Source organism: Meriones unguiculatus, chromosome 19 (genome assembly GCF_030254825.1).
Source record: "Meriones unguiculatus strain TT.TT164.6M chromosome 19, Bangor_MerUng_6.1, whole genome shotgun sequence".
In the NCBI taxonomy this organism is placed as follows: domain Eukaryota; kingdom Metazoa; phylum Chordata; class Mammalia; order Rodentia; family Muridae; genus Meriones; species Meriones unguiculatus.
In genome coordinates, this window is record NC_083366.1 from 31776461 (window position 1) to 31797455 (window position 20995).

The 20995-nt window shown below is 47.1% G+C and overlaps 2 protein-coding genes across 6 annotated transcripts in view; both read left to right on the top strand.

The window, feature by feature from the left end:
* Lyst (lysosomal trafficking regulator) overlaps positions 1 to 12111 on the top strand; it is a 174631-nt gene extending 162520 nt beyond the window's left edge. For all 4 annotated transcript variants that reach the window (XM_060372467.1, XM_060372466.1, XM_060372469.1 and 1 more), the window contains 5 exons: positions 1084 to 1223; positions 1495 to 1592; positions 8572 to 8728; positions 9084 to 9155; positions 10211 to 12111. In XM_060372467.1, coding sequence (XP_060228450.1) covers positions 1084 to 1223; positions 1495 to 1592; positions 8572 to 8728; positions 9084 to 9155; positions 10211 to 10349 — 606 coding nt within the window. In that variant the 3' untranslated portion in view covers positions 10350 to 12111. The remainder of the gene's footprint in view (positions 1 to 1083; positions 1224 to 1494; positions 1593 to 8571; positions 8729 to 9083; positions 9156 to 10210) is intronic.
* Positions 12112 to 17458: 5347 nt separating this feature from the next.
* The window catches only part of Gng4 (G protein subunit gamma 4), a 36618-nt gene continuing 33081 nt past the window's right edge, over positions 17459 to 20995 (top strand). The window contains exon 1 of one of the 2 annotated variants that reach the window (XM_060372470.1): positions 17459 to 17598. The gene's annotated coding sequence lies outside the window, so the exon portion shown is untranslated. Of the gene's footprint in view, positions 17599 to 17835; positions 18131 to 20995 lie in introns of those variants that run through there. The other variant, XM_021652912.2, reaches the window with a different exon arrangement.

Consider the following 20995-nt stretch of genomic DNA (forward strand, 5'->3'; position numbering starts at 1 on the left):
TTCTAGCCTCCATCTTCCTTTGTGAATCTTGGCCTCTTGCTGGGATTGTATCACTGAATTTCCAGCTGCAGTCCATGATTCACCACTTTTAACTTGGCCCGATGGGCAGCTCCAGCTGATGGAAGAGAGGTGAAAATGCTGTGGAAATTGGCACTAACCAGCAGAGGAGTCACAGGTTGGGAAAATTCAGAGCAAAGCAGGGCCGAGAGCTAGGTGAGCCACTGAAAGAGAACATTACAAGGACTTAGGTCACCTAGGAGAGGGTGAGTCTAGAGAATTCCCACAGGAAGCTCAACTCAGGGCACCTTCCACACACAGGGATGGCCTTTGGTGACCTCTTGAGTGGCTCCCAGCCAGGGGTGCAGACAGGGAACTTGGCTTCTACAAGATGCCTCATGCAGGGCCAGGAAGGGACACCCTGGGAACCTGGAGCTGCTTGCTCAGCAGGGGGTGAGCCAGCCCCCATTCTGTGCAAGCATACAGAATGGGAAAGTCTGAAATGCCAACGAGAGTAAACACTCCAGTGAAAAACAGGTCATAGCCATGTGGCCTTCAGACATAATTGGTTTTAGAAAATCTATTATGGTCTCTGAGACATGACACAGCATCGATACCTGTCAAACTGCAGAGAGGAACAAAACTTTTTATAGCATTATATATAACTTGAAAACAGTTTTAAATATCAGTAAAAGGTACTCATGTCAACTATGATAACTGTTTGGAGTGTTATATACCACTAAAATTATTCAAAGGTAATATTAAAAGTAGAAAATGCAGAAGAATGTAAAATATAAAATATAAATTTATTTGTATAGCAATATTATAAACTATGAAAATGTGTATGCGTTTGAGCAAAGACTGAACAAGAACAAATACAAATAAAAGGCAATGCAAATTATTAAAATCGAGAAATTTAAATTATTATAATTCTTTATTAACTTTTATCACTTAAAAAAGTTGAATAGGATTGAAAAACAATCAGACAAGAAGAATGATGAAACACTTGATTGTTTCATTTTGAGATGCTATGGATTGTCATGTGTGAGTTTCCATCTCATACTTTGCTTAATGTCCACATTCCAGCCCTCAGAAATTGAAATGGAGAGTCAGATGCATCTCTATGGACACACGGAAGAGATAACCAGCTTGTGTGTCTGCAAGCCCTACAGCGTGATGATAAGCGTGAGCAGAGATGGGACCTGCATCGTGTGGGACCTAAACAGGTACACGGGTGTCTTACTCACGCGTGGCTGCTTAAAATATTACACTTTTTACAGTATATAACAAATATACAAACATCATGTCATTATGTTAACAATTTAGGCATGAGACACATGCTCAAAGGTAGTAAAGTACCTCTATAGTCTTGTTAAAGTCAGGAATCAAATACCTTAGAAGAAGGAGTTACACATGCTGAAGAAAGGAAACAGAAGACTGTAATCCTGTGTATGACTGTATATGCAAATTCATGACTTTTTTTGTTTTTTGTTTTAGGCTATGCTATGTACAAAGTTTGGCAGGACACAAAAGCCCTGTGACAGCCGTCTCTGCCAGTGAAACATCAGGTGACATTGCTACTGTGTGTGACTCAGGTAAGTTGCCACAGGCAAAGCCTAGGGCTGCCGAGTCCCTGGCCTAGGCTTCTCTCTGCTCCCTTCAGTGTGAGCCCCTCGGTGGTGATGTGGATGTGTATTAAAATAAAAGGTCCTAAACTGACTTCTTACCTTAGGGAGCAGTTAAAATTGTGCTTTTCCTGACAGATGTAAAAAAAAAAATTTTGAGTATACTTTAAAAAAAGTATTGTTACTTAATTATCTGAAATTTCTTGGCTTTTGTTTTCCATACTGCTTTGTTTTGTTGTTGTTTTTTTTAACTGTTGGCTTTGTTAACTTTTTTGTGCTAGGAAACAAGTCTTTGATAAATTGAGTTTGATAATATTACTTTTCCTTTTGATGCAGTAAGATACTCTGAAAAGAGCAGCTTAAAGGAGTTGGTGTTTATTTTGGCTCCTGTTCCAGGGTATGGCCCTTCACAGTAGGGAACCTGTGGCAGCATGAACCTGAGGGAGCTGGCCACATCATGTCCACAGTAGGAAGCAGAGGGCAGTGAATGCTGATGCTCAGCTCTCTCTGTCCTTCTTGTATACTCTGGGATCTCCATCCAGGGAACAGGGTCACCCATACTGGACAGATTGTCCCATCTCAGTTAACACAGCAGGGTACTGCTCCAAAGGCATGCTGAGCGGCCTATCTTCTGGGTGATTCTAGCTATGCAGTTGACATTCGTGATGAACCATCACAGAAGATTGCTGGGCCTTTATCGATGATGGTTCATGAGTTGGAAGGCCCCCACCTGAGATAGAAAAGTCTTCCTGAGCCACACAGGGCAAGTGGGCTGTGCAGGCAGAAGAGGGTGGAGAAAGAAGAGGGCAGCAGTGACCAGTGTTGAGTATGCCTCCAGTTCCCAAGACGGAGAAATGAAATAGTGTAGAATACTCAGTGGGGGGATAACTTGCTTTAAGTCCCGGGAGAAAGTCACAGCTCCTAATTAAAGGCCATAATTGTTGTTCCCTTTTCTACGTTTAAAATATGATGCATCCAAAAAATAAAATATGACGCATCTACATCTGTTGAAGAGCTCATAAATTTTATGATTGCATTTCTATTGTAAGGCTCTTAAAAACTGAAAAGATTAGCACTCTGGGAGGCAGAGGCAGATGGATCTCTGCATTTGAGGCCAACCTAGTTGACAAAGCGAGTTCAGGACAGCCGAGGCTACACAGAGAAACCCTGTCTCAAAAAAAAAATTGAAAGGATCTTTTGAAAAATATTTGCTTTTTAACATCCATTTAATATAAAGTTCCTTTGACCCATCTCTAGTGGGTGAGCCTCTGCTTTTTGCTTGGTGTATTTGTCTATTATTTGAGGGGTTTTTTTTTTTTCATTTTATTTTTATTTATTTTTAATTTTACATTTTTTAATTAATTTATTTTTATTTACTTATTTTGAAGCTTAGGTCTTACTATATACCTCAGACTAGCCTTGAACTCTTAGTTATGGTTCTATCTCAGGCTCCCAAGTACTGGGATTACAGATACATATTCCATGTCACAATTCAGATCCAACACTACCTGAGGTTAGCAAACATATGGATTGCCATGCCCACAAAGGTTCGGTAATAAATGGAATGACCTTAAGAGCTCAAATAATGCTGCACAAGTTGTGTACACCTGATCTGAACTGCTTGGGACCAGAGTTTGGGGACAGGGAGGTACTAGAATATTTGCATATCCATAAGGCAGTATCTTGGGGATAAGTACCAAATCTAAACGTAAAATTCACTTCTGTGTCATACACACCTTATATACTAGCCTGAAGGTAACTTGATATAGTAGCCTTAGTGTGCCTACATGTCAACTTCAACAAAGCACACAAGGTCAGGCATGGGGTTTTATGCTTATGCCATCAAGTACACGCTCTGGAAGTTCTGTTCTTAGAACATTTCTCATTAGGGATGTTCATCCTGGACTTGCTACCTCAACCCAGGATAAAGATAGAAGTGAGCAGCCAGATAAAGAGCTAAAGAAGAACAGGCCCAAGAGGATGCTGAGCATAGGAGTCTCTTCTCTTGGACTTGCAGCTGGATTTGGATGCACAGTGCTATATGCTCCAGCCCAGAGGTGTTCCTGTTAGGCAGGGCTTCTGGGAAGTTGCACACAGCCATGGATGCTGAGTGCACTCTCCAGTCTCTCTTCTTCTGCAGGGAGCAGAATCTGAATGCTCCAGCCCTCTAATCCTGAACCAGAGCTATCTAGTCCCACCAGGAGCCACTGCCTGAGTGCTTAGAAGACAGAAATTCCAAGGGTTTGGGAACTTCGTGCTAGGAACAGAGACAACAACTAAATGCTTAAGCCATAGGTATCTCTTAGGGTTTCTCCGTTGTTTCTCCGAGATGGTTGTTTTTATAGGACACCAATTCACTGTTTTGTTGTTTCTCTACATAACACAAGCTAGCCTCAAAATCATAGCAATCCCCCCACTCTAGCCTCCAAAGTACTGGGATTACAGGTATGCCTCACCATTCCCAGCCATTCATTCATTTTCGTAGTCAAGAAAAGTAATGACCTCAGCGATGTTTGTGCTTTCAGATACAAAAGTGTTTCTGTGCCAGCCCCAGTCATAAAATCACGTCATGAAAATATCTGTACATCCTGCTGACCACAGCTGAGGGAACTTTGGCTCCTGCAGTGGAAGGAAGCAGATGACTGATTCCCTGCTAATTGTTCTTCCTTAGCCTCCACACTGGCAGCTTTCCTTGACTGTGTTACATGCAGAGGGACACTGGAGGGATAATAGAATACTTATTTATATAAAGGTCTCTGCTTTCTCATTTTAGCACCATTTGAAAGTCAGGGCTGATCTCAAGGGAGCTCAGTTTGTGAGAGTTAATTACTGGATCAACTGTTCAAAGAAGACCAGGCACAAAATTTGTTTTGCTGCAGTTGCAAACTTACTAGTGGGATATTCTGGGATCCCTGGATAATGAGGAGCATAACAGAGGACTGGGTAGAAAATTTTCCACCTTCAACAAAAATGCCTTCACAATGTTTTTAAGGCCTCTTGAGAATTGTATAAAAGGAGTCATGAAAAAATATTAGATATAGCTAATGTAATTTTTAAAATACAAACCAGATTTCTAGTCAATGACCCATACTGGTCTTGTATTTGCTTATAGCCTCCAAATAGAAGAAAGTCATAAGATAGATCCTACAAAACATCCTGCCCTTGGAGAGTACACATAAGTAGATTTGAAACCCAAATTGAAAATGTGTATATATATGTGTGTGAAATCTTCCCAAGCTGCACAGCAGTTTCATTCCTCCTAGTCACAGTTCCTCAGTTCTTATTATGAAATGTGATTTTATAGTGATAAGATGTGAAATGAAATTATGAGAATATTATGATAGTTTTTTCCTGTCTCTAACCACGCTGTGTCTGGATCAGAATGCGTGTCTGTGGAAGAGTGTGAGGTGTGCATGGCCTGGCATCTGTTAGACTGCCACTGTGAAGTTGGGGCAGTGTGCTAAGGACCAGCTGGCTCACCAACTTCGTTTGATTTCCAAGACAGCATGTAAGAACGGAGATGCCCAACCTTGCAACTTTCAGTTAGTGTGTTAAGTTTCACATGAAAGCAATCTGGTATGGAATAATGGTCCCTCACTTTGCTACAGATCGTCTTAAACAGATGGGTTTGTTTTGTGGTGTCTCAAGATGATCAGAAAGTTGGTTCTCGGGTCTGGAGAGATGATTCAGGGGTTAAGAGTAGGCAGGAATCTTGTGGAGGACCCGTTTGATTCCTATCACCCATGTCAGGCATAACTCCAGCTCCAGGGGATCCGGTGCCTCTGGCCTCCATAGACACTGCACTCATGGGCACACACACACATATTAAAAATTTTTAATGTGTTTCTTTGTAGTAGACAGTTCTCTTTTAACTTACCATTTTCTGCATATCCCAAACCATGTTCTACAGTTAAAAGTCTCAATGGTACTAAGGAAAGGGCAAGATTAGATACCTAGCATAAAATCTGCCCTGTAAGCCTTTCTTGAGTATAAATGTCAGTGGCTCAGTTACATCAGCAGTGTTGTAGAGCCGTCACCACTGTTTCAGAAGCTTTTCCATTGACCACAAAATAAAGTATATTGTGGCCGCTAAGCAGTATGTCCCATTCCTTCTGCCCACCTCACTGGGACATGACTGGTCACCTGCTTAATTTCCACCTCTGTGGCTACCTGTTCTAGGTATTTTTTGTTGTTTTTTTTTTTTATTTCTATGTTGAAAAAAAAAATTTTCATATAGTATATTTTTATTTTGGCCCCTTTTCCCCCAGATCCTTCCCATAAATCATATCCACACTCTTTCTTACCCTCTCTCATTAGAAAACAAAGTCGTCTAAAAGTAAAATTTTTTAAAAGTAAGATAAAATAAAAACAAACAAATCTGAACAGGACAAAGGAAAAAAAAGCACAACAGAGAATCAAAGAGACAAAGAAAAAGCACAAGAAACACATATAGATGCAGAGACCCATTGGCAAACACAGGAATCCCATAAAAGCACAAAGTCAGAAACCATATGCAAAAGACTTGTGGGGTAAGAAAAAAATATCCAGATAAAGCATTATGAGACAAAAACAAACAAACAAACCTCCAAAAGTAACACTGAGTTCATTTTCTCTTGGTAATCTACCACTGGGCATGGGTCTAACCTCAAGAATGGTTTGTATGCCCAGTGAGACTCCACTGGAGAAAAAAAGTTTTCATTTGTGAATGATTATCAATTGGAGATAGTTTTTTGGTCAAGGATATAGGCTTGTGTCCACTTCCGCTCTCAGCACTTGGACACCATCAGGTCCAGACCTGTGAATGTTGCTACAGAGTCTCTATGAGCTCATATGCATTTAGAAGGCCTAGTCTCCTTGCTGTTGCTTGCTGTCGTCTGGCTCTTACAATCTTTTCACTTCCTCTTCTGCAGGGTTCCCTGAGCCCTGAGGGAAGGAACTGATGGAGACATCCCATTTAGGGCTGAGTGTTTCAAGGTCTCTCCTCTCTGCACATTATCTGGCTGTGGGTCTCTGTATATTCCCATCTACTACAGGAGAAGCCTCTAAGAGGACGGCTGAGTAAGACACGGATCTACAAGTATAGCAGAGTGTCATCATTAGGAGTCATTTTGTTCCTTTAGCAGAACAGTAGTATTTGATTTTCCCCTAAGACTCTCGCCTATCTGGTCTCAGGTTCTTGGTATTCCTGCACTGTCTGGTATGGGTTCTGTCCCATGGAGTGGGCCTTAAGTCCAGTCAGACAGCAGATGATTAGTCCCATAAGCTTTGTGATACTATTGCTCTAGTGATCTTGCATACAGGTCACCACTGTAGACTGAAGGGTTTGGAGTCAGGTTGGTGCTTATCTTTCTCCTTTGGTAGGAGAAGGAATACCCTCCAGTGCCGAAACACTGGTCAGTAGGGGTGAGGGCTCTATGTGGGCGCCAGCTCAGCCTGTCTGTGTTCAGTGAGTTGTGCAGGCGTTTTCTTCAGCAGCAGGGCCTTGCCGTCCGCCGGTGTCTCTCTTGTCATTCGCTGCTGTGGTGTGCCAGGCTGGCTGTCTCACGACCTTCAGTGATGCCATCCAGCTTTCATCACCTGATACTAAGATAGAACACCTGACAAAAGCAGCTTCGGGGAGAAGAGTTCATCTGGCTCAACTCCAGGCTAAGTCTATCACTGAAGAGAAGTCAAGGGGGCAGGCGCTTGAAGCAGCCATAGTCGCTGGCAGAGAATTAATACACGCAGAGTTAGTGTTCCGCTTGCCTTCCCCATTGTATGCAGTCCAGGATCCCCAACTCAGGAAATGCTCTTGCCCACGATTAAGATTCCTCCTACATTAACTAATTTTATTAAGACAATGCTCACAGACCTTCTCAGAAGCTAAACTTAATCTGGAGAATTCCTCACAGGTGTACCAGGCTAGGTGTCAAATTGGCAGTGTGAACTGGAGCCCAATCTGGGTGTCTGAACTCATGTTCTCATGCCTGCATAGCAAGCCCTTTGGCCACAGAGCCAGCTCCCCAGACCCTTACTCTGTTGTCTTTGAAAAGAAAAACTTAGTTTAGTTCTGCTTTAATAAATAAAATCTTATTCTGAGGAATAAGGAGTTTTTTAAAGATTTTGTTATACACATATCATTTTTACTGAAAATATTTTTTCTCTTTTTTTGAAAGTCACATAAATCACTTTTTAAATGTAGGGTTTTTATGTGCAGCCCAAGTTGACCAGAAGCTCATGCTTCACCTGCCTCCTAAGTGCTTGCCTTGCAGACGTGTGCCACAATGCTTGGCTTAAGCCAGTTCTGCCCAAGGGTGGGGGTGCTGCTCACCTGTGTTTGTATGTGTGGAGGCCAGGGGTTGACTTCCAGTGTTTTTATTACCCTTCATGTTATTTTTTGAGAGGGTCTCAATTTTACCCATTACAGCTCACTATTTCACCCAGCAGTTCTCAAGGATCTGCCTGGGTCTGGACCCCCTCTCCCCTCTCCACACACACACCCAAACTGGAGTTACAAGCATGAACCGCCACACCTGGCTTTTATGTAGTTGCTGGGGATCTGGACTCAGTTCCATATCCTTGCACAACAGTGTTTGATTCACTGAGTCATTCCCCAGCTCCCTTAAGTAGCTTCTTTGTGATGGTTTCACAGAATATTTTTCTCTCTTTTGGAGAATCATATCTAGGCACTTTCAAACATAATTAAGATTTGCCAGTTCATACATAGAAATGTAATCACTCAGAGTCCTGATTCATTTCCCTTGTTACTGGTCCACTTCATCATTGGCCACTGTCCATAGAGAACAATACGTAAGATTGCACCACTCTCGGTGTAACAGTTCAGAGTCATCAGCCAGGGCTCCCTGGGAGCTCATCACTGAGCAAGCAAGGGTGGCCCTTACGGATGCCGAAGGGACTTCATGTTAAGACTCCACATTCTGATGGTCTGTGGGATGATTTGGTGTTTCAGCTGGAGGGGGCAGTGACCTAAGGCTCTGGACAGTGAATGGGGACCTCGTTGGACATGTCCACTGCAGAGAGATCATTTGTTCTGTGGCTTTCTCCAACCAGCCTGAGGGAGTATCCATCAACGTCATTGCTGGCGGATTAGAGAATGGCATTGTAAGGTAGGAGAGGATTTGACCCTTTTCCTTCCAACCATGGATCATGCAGCTTGAGAAATGACTTTTAATGTCCAAGCATATTAACAGATAGTACTTAGAGACTTAAAGTCACTTTGGGGTATAGGTCTTTACTCTGTTATATTTCTAAATAGTAAAGTTAGTGCAATTTGGAAGTATTGAGTTATTATGAAATAGTAATCCTGTGAAAGTATGCAAAGAGTTCCTTATACCCATCTACAATCCCTGCAGGCTCCCCAGAGGCAATGCTTCTCTTTGCAGTAGGTTATCCTGGTACCTCAGTATGCAGATGCGAGTGTGTTTCAGTGCATAACTGAATAATGGCTTCTCATTTCTCTAGGTTATGGAGCACGTGGGACTTGAAGCCGGTGAGAGAAATTACATTTCCCAAATCAAATAAGCCTATCATAAGGTAAGCTCTACCTCGACCTTTTGTTCTTCATAAAATAATTTGTGGTTGTATTTTTGTCAGAGAAACATCAAAGTGTAAGACCCAAAGAATGTGTGTATATGAAGGCTTCATGAAACACCAGCCTCTTCCCATGCAACAGATTCCCTGTTACCAGCAGCCAACATGCTCCTGTTACATGGAACTCAGTGTCTAGTATCTAGTGGAAAGACAGGCTGGCTCTGTGCCAGGGAGCCTCGGGAACCATAGAAACTGTTCTGTCCACTTCCACTTCTGCAGTGACAGTCATGTGACTGACTGCCCCAGGGATGGGCTTGATATAACAGACACCAGTCACCCTTAACTTGGCTTACAAACTTGACTTTAAAACTCAACCAATAGTTTTGATATTCATGTGATACTTAATTAAAATAAAGTTATTTTGATTGTGCTGAATTTAAAATTTAATGAACCTAAGTTACCTATTATGCTTCATTGCTTTACCTTTTTTCTCCAGAAAAACAAAGTATACTTTTAAAATAGATGTCATTTAAGGACTATGTGTGGTGGGGCACACCTTTAATCCCAGCAGCAGGATTCAGAGGCAAATGGATCTCTCTGTGTTCCAGGCCAGTCTACATAGCAAGTTTCAGGACAGTCAAAAATCATAGATATACCCTGTCTCAAAGAAGGAAGAGAGAGAGGGAGGGAGGGAAGGAAGGAAGCAAGGAAGGAAGGAAGCAAGAAGGAAGGAAGCAAGGAAGGCAGGAAAAAAGGAAGGAATGAAGGGTCATTATATTTTAAGGGGAAAATATAATACTACAATATCTTTGTGATGTTTCTCCCACCCAGGGCCTGAGCTCCAGGGCTCCAGTTTTATTCTAACTAAACTGAGCCAGAGCCTTTTCAGGAGGGTGACCATATGATAGATTCAGTCACTGCAGACAGTTCGTTGGCAGTCTTTTCATTTATGATTCTCTGGAGTGGAGATACCTAGTTTCAGCACGACAATCTATGCCTTAAGAAAGAACATACGTATGAAATGTCCAAATGGGTTTTGTTTTTTTGGTTTTTTACAGCCTGACATTTTCTTGCGATGGCCACCATTTGTACACAGCCAACAGTGACGGGACAGTGATTGCGTGGTGTCGGAAGGACCAGCAGCGCATGAAGCTGCCCATGTTCTACTCTTTCCTCAGCAACTATGCAGCCGGATGAAGAGAAGGACTGTCCCCATAGGACAGGAGCACCCTAGTGTGGAGCCTGGCGCCAGATGACCAAGCAGATATCCAGTGATGGCAACACCTGTCCCACTGTGCACACTTCCCCCATCTCCATGGTCCTGGGAGGAAAGCCCTGCCCTCCAGTCATGTGCGAGGGCTGGGTCTGCACACAGTGGCCAGCACACTTCAGTCTCTCGGGGCAGATTAACGTCGGAATCTTGATACTTTTTCCCAGAAAGGAACGCTGCATCAAAGATTAGGGCCTCTGTTTGCCTCTCTTTCAAAAACAAGTGGCCAGACTTAAATTGGCTAATTATTTATCTAAAATACTAAACATTATATTTAAAAGTTTCTGGTAGATCCCCTACAAACACATACCCATCCCCCAGAAAAAAGGTAAAACAATTAGGGATTTTCAGGACACAACAAGTGCTTTCTTTGAGAAGCCGATTAGTCAGTAGGTGCCTCTGCACCAAACACATTCCAGAGTCTCTGAACAGGAGTGGCCTGCTGCTGCATCACATTAGGCTGTCTTCGCCATTGTCTTCTCTGCCCACAGAAGAGCTGGATCTTCCTGGGTGGGAGTGCAGGTACTTTTGATTGCATACACATCCTAGTTCCTCATAAGCTTCTACTTACAATCCATAACACTAGGTATCAATACCCTGGATTTAGTGACTAACTTTAAATATAATGGTAAATCTTTTAGCATATGCCACTTGACAGAGCACTGAGCGCTTACCATCTGCCCTGGAAAGTTCCACCCAGCAGCCTAAGTGCTAACAGTACAATGGAGGCATAGCACCTAGCCCAGTCCACAAGCAGAGTGAGCTATTGAGAGACAGAGCTGTGAAGGGAAAGAAGACGGCTGAGTGTGCAAGCAGAAGGCAGGGTCAGTCTCTCTTTTTAGGAAACCAGTTTTCCCTGTTCCTACCAAGCAGCTGTCAGAGAATCCTAGGGGAGGTGGGAAGCCCTGGGTGGGCACTGTGGCATGTGCAGACAGCTGTGGTCTGTAATGCCATGCCTGCCACACTGAGACTGCGGGATTTTCACTTGAGGTGCTTTAATGGCTTTGAAAACTGTTGTGTATGCTCAGAAATATGTCACCATGGAATAGAAGCATGTGTTGCCTATGAATGACTTGTGCATTTGTTATGGAAATTTAATTCATATAATGTTTACAGAACTACTTTTGTAACTTCCAGACTTTGTAAAACATTCTGCTTATATCTTTAAGATGCAATTCCAGAGTCTCTGCTGTGGGGACAGGCACAGGGAGAACAGGGCCTCATGGGACTTTAGGTCACATGGACATGGGCCACATGTTACTCCTGAGGTCCACTCAACAGCAGAGATAACATTACTCCTACTCACGTTAAAGTGATTGATTTGTTTTTAAAAATTCAGCTATTGTCTAGCTTTCATTTTTTTACTGAGAACTTCAAGTTAGTCTCCTATTAGAATAGGGATGCTATGCAGTCTTGGCTTTTTTTTTAAGGGCCAAGTTTCATCACTTATCTTAAGAGAAAATATGCAAAATATCTGGTCTTGTTAAAAGTGCAATATTCTATTTTTATGTAAAAATAAAAATTTATTGGGGGGGATTATTTATTGAGCATGAAACCTAGTATGTATATGTTGGCAATGCTTTATAACATGCATGTTATAGCACACATTCTTGGGAGTCATCACATGCCGTTACCTTTTACACACTGCCACTTAAGTTTGGAAATAAACTTGCTAAAAATAGACTTAAACCCTGTCTCCTGTATGACTTATGAATCATGACCAGGTCCCAGTCCATAGCTGTTGTAGAACAAGGTGTTTCTGAAAGTCCTGTTACTAATCACTGTCTGTGCTAGGACTAACGTCCTTAAAGCCACCGATTCTCCTAAAGGAACAGAACCAACAAACAAGCCATAGCTCCTAGAAGGAATACAGCCCTATAGATGCCTGGCAGAATGTTGGTACAGGTAAGGACTCTAGATGCAATTGTGTGGCTGCAGCCATGCAGATTCCATGTGGCTAGAGAGAAGGGAGAAATGGCCAGCAGACTGGATTAAGAGTGCTGTGGTTAGCAGTATCCATGAGACATGACCTGTGACAGTCTGCACTTACAGTTGGGCTTTATGGATGGCTTAGCAGGAAAAGGAGAACTGGTAGGTACTAGTTTTATGGGGTCAGCAGATGTGAGAGGAAACAGCAGAGTTCGACAGGATTCAGTAGTTCTCTTTCTAAGAGTCCACAGCCCATTGAGTCTTCCCAGAAGCCAAGAAGCAGCTGCCCTTACTAAAGTATAGGCTATCTGCCCTCAGGCACCCCTACACCCCTCCCTTCATCGAAAGTCTGGCCACAGGGCCTCAATGTAGGCTGGAAAATAGCCAAAAGACACTAATAGGCCAAAACCTATCAGCAAGAAATGCAAATAAGCCATCTCCTATGTGGAAGCTGCCACAGGTACACACACACACACACACACACACACATCCCGCAAGGGTAGAAAAGGACATTCTGAGAAGTTGTAGAGTCATTGAACAAAAATTCCAGTGGTAGGAATAGGTTACCCAATGTTAGGTTACTGGCCAAGGAGACCTATGATCCCCTAAATAGTACAGCCACAGTTGTCCACCAAAACCTGGTGGTAAGGCCCACTGCTGAAGACATTTCATGCTTTGCAGAATGTAGAAAAACCAAGCTGGGGCTGAGCTGGAAACTTTCTCCCTACCAATTCGTTCTTATGGTGCCAGAAGGTGCTATGCAGTTGCTAGGGGGGGTTATTGTCACCAACGGTCCTGCTTGGTGGTGAACTGTACATGCTACACTATCAACATGCCAGGCAGGTTGTGGTCACTGGTGCCATAGTAGCATGGCTGTGACACATTCAACCAAATACCTTCCAGCTGAATTTGAGGCCAGCTTCACCGGCGGGAGCTCACGCCTGGCCAAACACCTGTGGCGCGGCAGCTCCCAGGCCTGGTGGGGAAGCTACTGCCTGTGGTTTTTGCTAACCGGACATGATGTGCCTTTCACATTGCCTTATAAATATGTGTTTTTATGTGCATAGATCAGTGGACTTGTCAGCTTCGGTCGGAGGAATTTTCTGCAGTGGGCAGAGACTCGTTACTGGTCAGAGTCCTGAGGAGAAGTGACTCTTGAATGCTCGGCTCCAAATGAAACATCTGCATCATGCATAAATCTCAGGGGACATTGCAGGGGGGGATGAAAATAATGCAGAGACTGGAGGACAGGGTGGGGTGGAGTGAGACGCTGTCCTCTGCCCGTCCTGTTCGTTGTCCTTTGGAACTCTAAGCCGCCGTTGTTACTGCCCTCAGGAGACCTGCACAAAAACTGGACCAGATAACTTTCTGTCATTGTGGGGAGAGGTCCACAAGGTATCCCCCTCCCCAAGGATTTATAGATGGTTGCTTGTTCCTCTCCCCCAACCTGAACATTTACAGGCAGAGAGTTGCTATGGGTGAGGTACTCACAAAGCCACACTGCCCTGAGGATTTGTTGGCAGTTAACAGGCTCAGGTTTCCTAGAGCCACGGGCCCCCTAAAGGTGTGCTGACAGTTAACAGTTGCTAGGGGAGGGTCCCACAAGGTCCTACTCCTACAGTTAACTGGTTGCTCTGAGGAGAGGCTCGCAAAGCCATGCCCCTTCCTAATGACACTGAAGAGTTACAGGAGGATCTTTTTTTTCCTCTAGAGGTGCTTATGCTTCTGTAAGTAACCCCAATTAAACACATTGGTTCACCATTCTACACCTGAATAAAATCATTTGTTTCTGTCTCTGGGGTCCCATCTGAGGTGAGATGTTTGCTCTTGTCTCCTCAGGAAAATTCACACAACAGTGGTTTTTTAAGAAGCCCCGTCTATTCTCTTTAGTTCCCCTATAAATTTCTTCCACTAGGAATAGGTAAAGTCAACTCTCATTCCTTAATTTTAGTTTTTGTTCTGAGATGCTGTATTTCAACCTTCCCTATCCTTAAGTGAACTTAGCACATCAGTTCCAAAATCAGCCTCCTCGTCTTGTGTAGACAAGTGTCTGCCCCTCTCCTTGCGGTATACCTGCATTGAGAATAGAGCTGAGGAAGTGATCTCACACAGTCCAGCTGCTCTGCCTTCTGGGCATTACAGGCTGCTGAGAAGCCACCGGAAATGATGCAGGCATTTACACTATAAATGCTCAGCCTGTGTGCAAGTTAGAGTCCACAGTAAGTGCTTATGTTAGGTGAGGTGATCATAGAGCCTCCTACCATTTAGCTACATTCCCAGCACTTGCTTTCTAAGACAGGGTTTTTGAGTATCCAAGGCTAGCCCGAAACTTCCAATCCTCTTGAGCTCTAGGATAAACGCGCCCAGGTAGAAAGCCTCTTGAGTGACTGAAGTGTTTGTTGCAACATAAGTGAAGACAGCGATCGAAGTGTGGCCTAGTGCACATTCCAAGACCCTGACGGGAATGCCAGCGGCAGGTCCAGGCCAGGAATGGGAAGGAGCGCCTACCCTCACCCCAGCCTTGGCAGTGGGGACGGCTGCAGAGTAGCAGGTGCCTGCAGCGACAGAAGGCACAGGGTGGGACTGCTGCTCCTCTGCCTGCATCCGTGGTGCTTTACGACCTCCCCATCTGGTTTAGTGTTTTCCTGTCCCCAGGAGCTCGCAGCAATGCTTGATCAGTGTAAGCCTGCCAACCCCACGTCCTCCCTCTGCCTGCCTGTTTGGATGTGTAAGATGCAGAAGAGAGAGGCCAGGGTGCTCCCAGCCCTGCAGAGCTCTTCCCTGACTATCTGGTTCCCACTGTTTCAGATAACTTGCTAATGCCCCAGGTTGACAAAGAAGAGCCACGGCGTGGGTGAGTAAAGCACAGAATGGTAAATCCGAGAAAGAAACACCCTGGTTTTACTTTATGTTGGGCTGTCTTTCTCAGGACCCCCTCCCCCTTCAATGCTGATTACCCCTCGGTCCCCACATAAGCAACAAAATGTTTTCATTTGTTCCCAAATGCATCTCGTGTTTTAGACAGTTTTGCCTGTTTACTGTTTTACCCCTGGCAACACTTTATGCGTTATGAAACCAGGACACTTCAAAATCCCGCAGGTGGGCCTGGAGACTTACCATGTGACAGGGCAGCTCCACATGAAGGCGGAAGGAGCTCAGCGGCACAGGGTGGCAGCTGGGAAAACCCCTGCAAGGCCTATCAGACATCCCAGATTCTCCAGGGTAAAACCACCATCCATGCAGCTATGGCTGCTAAAGTGAAAAACCCGCCTAAATGCACCGCACAGTTACACGAGACAGACAAAAAGGCATATCCGGCAGCTGTTGGAGGGAAACTCCTCAACACAGTCCGCCGAACACTGAGGCTGGCGTCCATGTTCAGGCTGCAGCTGTGAAAGTTTCTCCCCTCATGAGCAGAGCCGCTGGGGGTAGGTCTTAAAAAGATGAGCCTGTGGCAAGTTTGGTTCATTCCCAACGTGAAGCCGGTGTCACACTAGCTCCTGCTGGCTGATTACAAGAAGCCTTCTTTTCAGTCTCAAATTTTGATCTTGTCCAAATAGTTTTTTTTAATCCAATTCAAAGTTGTCGTTTTTTTTTTAATGGTGTTTTCTGAGGTTTTAGTAAAACCTACACTATAGTTTTCATAGTGGTTGAATAATTTAGATTCTTTTCCTGTTGCTGTGACTTAAAAAAAAATTAAAAGGGGCATAGGAGGAAATGAGAGAGGGAGAGTGGGATTGGGAGGGGAAGAAGGAGGGGGCTACAGCTGGGATACTAAATGAATAAACTGTAATTAATATAAAAAAATACAAGTTTAATTAAAAAAATTAAAATATCTTGATGAAAGCCAGTTGTTAAGATTGAGAATGGCACTTAAACACATGGTTCTATCAGAGGATTTCACAGCCACAGCTAGGTCTACTGATAAATTTTTACTAAAGGCTCTTTTTGAGATTTTCAATTGTTGTCTGCTGTACCAGAAGCAACTGCTCTCTGAATTTTAGAGCCTGCTACTCTTCCACCCTGTGCACCCAACACTATCCATCAGTACTCTATCGTCTTTATTTATCCCTGATCATCCTAGAGTTAAGATGTTTAATGTCTCCCGGAGGCCGGCCTGTTACAGGTTCGGTCCCCCAAAACGGCGGCTACGGGAAGAGGGAGGAGTCTTTGTATAGGGAGGTTACCCAAAACTCTCCCCTCCGGAGCCCTGAGGCTGAATGTTTGTGTGTGGAAGACAAAGCAGGGTCTGGGAGAGATAGCGGCCTCCCAGTCTACCAGAGAGTTTATCCAGTGACATCCCATACAGAAGAACATTAGAAAAACTCATTAGAATTTTGGGAAAAGGAAACCCTAAGGTCAACTTTCATGCAGCTGGTTTGGGGGAAGAGTGTACGGCTGAGCCAGGGACTGCAGAGAGGCGATGGACCCGAGAGTGAAAACAGTGAACACAATTCTATGCTGCTTGAATTTTCAACTGTAGCTTCTCCAGGTCTTTCTCACTTAAACGATCTCTATCGCGACGTCATTTAATTCTGAGGCCCAAAGGGGCTCCTGAGAGCTTGGAAGACAATCGCTGTGATGTTCCGCCCCACTGGGCCTTTCTGGCCTGGGGGGGGGGAGCAGCTCCACTCCTCCAAGGCGCACCTTTGCCCAGGGTACAGCGAGGCACGTCAGATGCATCTGGGGACATCTGAGGCACCCTGTCCAGAGTCACTGCTGGGGGCGGCACTGTCATTTTTTGTTGGGAGCAGGGATGATTGCCCAAGGTGGACGGGAGGAAGGAAGGTTTTCAGGCAATCTCCCTCTCGGTGGTCTTTACGAATCTCGCCGTTCGGAATGTCTTCCCTGCTTCTGTCTTCAGAGGGCTCCGTGTTATTTTATGAGTTGGAAAACCAGACGTGGCTGAAGCTGCTTCTCCCTCAAGGAGGAGGAGCATGGCGATTCATCGGTTTACAGTGAGACTCGCAAAACACAGTTCCGTTAGGGCGAGGCCTGGCGGGCCGTGACCATCTCACCGCCGGGAGTCGCCAGGCTTCCCCGCGGCGGCAGCGCCCCGCTGTCCACTCGCACCCCGGCGGCGGCGGCTGGCTGGGAGGCGGCTGCTCGGCCAAGCCAGGCCGCGTGGCGGTCCTGCCCGCGTTGCTTAGCGACGTCGGCGTGAGGTCGCTGAGCCTTTCCAGCCGTTGGGCACCCGCGCTCGCCGCGCCCACCTTCCCCGGCGAGAGGCACCCTAGGCGTTCCCAGGTGAAGTATCCCGGGCTGGCCGTCCCCGCCGTGCGCCTGGGGACCTGCCCCGCGGCCACGAGCCCCGCAGGCTGCGCGCTCCCCGGGAGGGCGAGTCCGGGCGAGGCGCGGGGCGAGGGGCGCGCGGAGCCCGGCGCGGGAGCCCCGGTGACGCACCAGTGACGTCGGCGGCGGCGGGCGGGATTTCCCGGCCCCTCCCGGCGCGGGAGGAGACCTGCTGCGGAGTGGGTGCGCGGGAGTGGGTGCGGCCGGCGTGGCGCAGCAGGAGAGGCTTCGGGGGGGTCACCGCCCTGCACCCCTTGGGCCGGCTGCGCAGACCCGGAGCCCCCCGCTCTACGCGGTGGCTTTGCTGTGACTTGGGCTCGGCGCCGCGCCCCCTTTCTCCCCAGACGCGCGCAGTCTTCCGCGGCCCGGGACCCCGCGGCGGGGCGCACCTTCACCGAGTCCGGGGCGCGCGATGCCGCTCGGCCTGGCCGCTCCCGTCGAGCGCCGCTCGGGGGACCCAGCCCGCGTCTGAGCGCCGTCGGCTGCGGTAAGTGGCGTTCGAGCCCCCGGGAGGGCGCGGCGCCTCGTCGGGGGGAACCTCTGCCCCGGCTCCGCCGGCCCCGGGAGACCCCGACCGAAATCAAAAGTCTTGGAACTGGAAAGACAGATCTGCCTCCTGGGTCTTCCCTGGAGGGGCCGCGGCGCGCGACACAAAGACCTGTGGTTCCTCGTGGTGGGGGCCGCACGGCGCACGGCCGCGGGTCGCCTACAGCCTCCCTTGTGCCCACAGGCAGCTGGGGGGAGGGGGGCGGGACACAGCCGAGTCACCCCGGGTCCAGGAAAGCCGAGGCTCCTAGGGGACCCTTCTGCATCCGTGGGGCCTCGAGTGGTTGCTGTCTTCTGGGTCGCCCCCAGTGCCGAGGACTGTAGGAGACACATAGCGTGGCCGCTGATCATTTCGTTGCGAGCAGTGTGTTTGGCGGTGGTTCGCAGACGCCCTCTGCTTTCCCGACGCCTGGGATCACCTACCTCGGGTGTAGGGGGGCGCCTGGTGTCAGGGGTGAATTTGTGCCTTCCCTCCTGATGAAGACTGTCCCCGAAGCAGGTGCTGAAACGCGGCTGCTGAGCTCGCGCGGCACAGGCTTGGGAGCAAGCTTTGCTTTAATTCTTTTAGTCTCCTGGGAAATAACGAGGCGAGATGCCAGCTATGGCTGCAAAAGGCGCCTTCATTTAGACGGATCTGCTTCTTGTCGTGTATTTTGGGCTAAGATGTGAGTGGGGATACTTCCAAAGGTGAAAGTTGGATCCAGAGATAGATAAATCCTGTCCTTGGCTCCCAGGCCTCCCGGGTTTGTCAAAGGCTGGCAAATGCCAGCAGGCAGGCTGGCGTTTCAGCCAGAGCAAGCCTGCGAGGCTGTGCCTGGGTTCCCTTGGAAAAAAAAAAAAGCGTCCTTCCTGCGGTCTGCTCCAGAGCCAGAGCGAGGTGTGATGGCCCCACAGCTGCAGGCGCCTGCTGTATGCGAGCGAGCTGGCTCTTCATTCCTAGGGCACCACCGCCCTTTTCCTCATGTTGGCTTGCAAGGAGGACGGTAGCCATCTCCTCATCTGGTCCTGTAACCTGGGAGGAACGCTGTGGGGAGTTTCCTGGAGCTTTCAGTCCCGAGAAACAAGACTGGAGGCTTGTAAGCTGCGCTTGGGGTTGGTGGATTTTTCCAGCTTGCCGAAAGGTGTTGATGAGAATGCGGAGCCTGCTGGGGTGCGTTTCTTAGCCAAGGGACACTCGGGCTGAGAGAATTGTGTGACCATGCAACCCCTCAGGTCCCAGTCCTTGTCCCTTATAATAAAACCCAGGGAGGAAGCCATGAAGGGACTTGGGCAGGAGGACATTGCACAGAGAAGGAAGGGCTGTCCTTACAGACATGCCTGTCTGACCAGCTGCCTTCCCCCTTTTCGTGATAGTCTGTAAGGAAGGACCCAGAAGACGGGTTTCCCCTGTCCATTTCATTGTGTTTTAAAAATGGCCGTTGCAAAAGCTCCAAAATCTCAAACACTCTTCAAAATTGTGAACATCAGATGGGCCCTGCATCAGCTGGGCACAGGGCCCTTCCGTTGTCCTGTCTCGGGATCACTGGACACCTGAGACTGGGAGTGGCCGAGTCTGCCTCACCCACCGCCCACCCACACCCAGCACCTGTGGGAATGCAGCCAAGTGGTTGGCCAGCATCTTGCTTCTGCTCACTGCCAGATCCCTCTTAGTTTGTCTCCCTTTATTCTGTTTGGCAAGGGGAGGGTGGACAGTTTATACTGAAGTTTCTTTCTGGGGGAAATCTGAAGCAATTGTCTAATTTTTCATCTATGTTCTGCTATCCAACCTTGATGATTCCCTTCTTTTCTTTACAGCGTCTTTCTTGCCTTTAGACAAATTCAGGCATTGAGACTTTTAGTATCAGGTCACAGGTGTTCATTCAGTTTTCTTAAACCAAACACCGAAATATCTTAAATTCTACAAAAACATCAACGCTGGATAGGGAAGAGATTTTTCACTGAGACCACGCAAGTGTCAAAGTAGGGAGACAGGAGAGCAAGCAAGCGGAGGGCCCCGCCCCTAAAGACTTAAGAATAAGCCAAAGCCTTTCAAGAAACCAGAGGGGAAGCACAAACAAAACTTCACACAGGGAACAAAACAGACGAGAGAAGCTGCTGAAAGATTCATACAGAGAAACCGGGACACACGGAACGAGATGGGTGCACTGAGCTGTGGGGCCGCTGTGGCGGCAGGTGCTGCAGCCTTTGGCGGATGGGATTGTGTGGAAGTGGTGCTCCTTGCTGTGGGCGGGCCCCCGCTGCCCCTGACGAGGAGTGGGGACACCGTACATCAATCATGTGGCCTTGAGGTCTTGGGCTGCCCATAGGCAGATCCACAAAGGCTGAGCCTATGAGAGGTAGAAAGGGCGGGAGCCCAGGTGAGCAGGCCCAGGGCTGAGGGGCAGTTCTTGAGGGTCACGGGCTGGGTACATGAGGAGAATGGCCTCAGTGGACCCATGTGAGGCTTGCCCGGTGGGGGTTTTACAAAGCATCGTAGTTGGGTGGGAAGTGTCCTGGTGGTGGGAACCTCAAGCAAGGAAAGCATGTAGAGATGGCAAGGCAAACCAAGTGAGCAACATGGAAGGGAAGAGTGGCGGCTAAGGCTGGAGTAGCTCTTCCCGAAGGTGAGGCTCTGTCCTCCTTTCTCCTCAGAGTTCTCTCTAAGGGGCTAGGTCCGCTCTCCCTCTTAGGGCGTGTGCTGTGTGTGAAGAGCTCCATGTGGTAGGAGGACCACTTTCATTGTCCTTTGAGGCCTGAGGGAGCGCTTCTCCTCGGGGCTATGTGTGTACAGCGCCCACGAGCTGTTAGCTGACCCTGACTGAGCTTC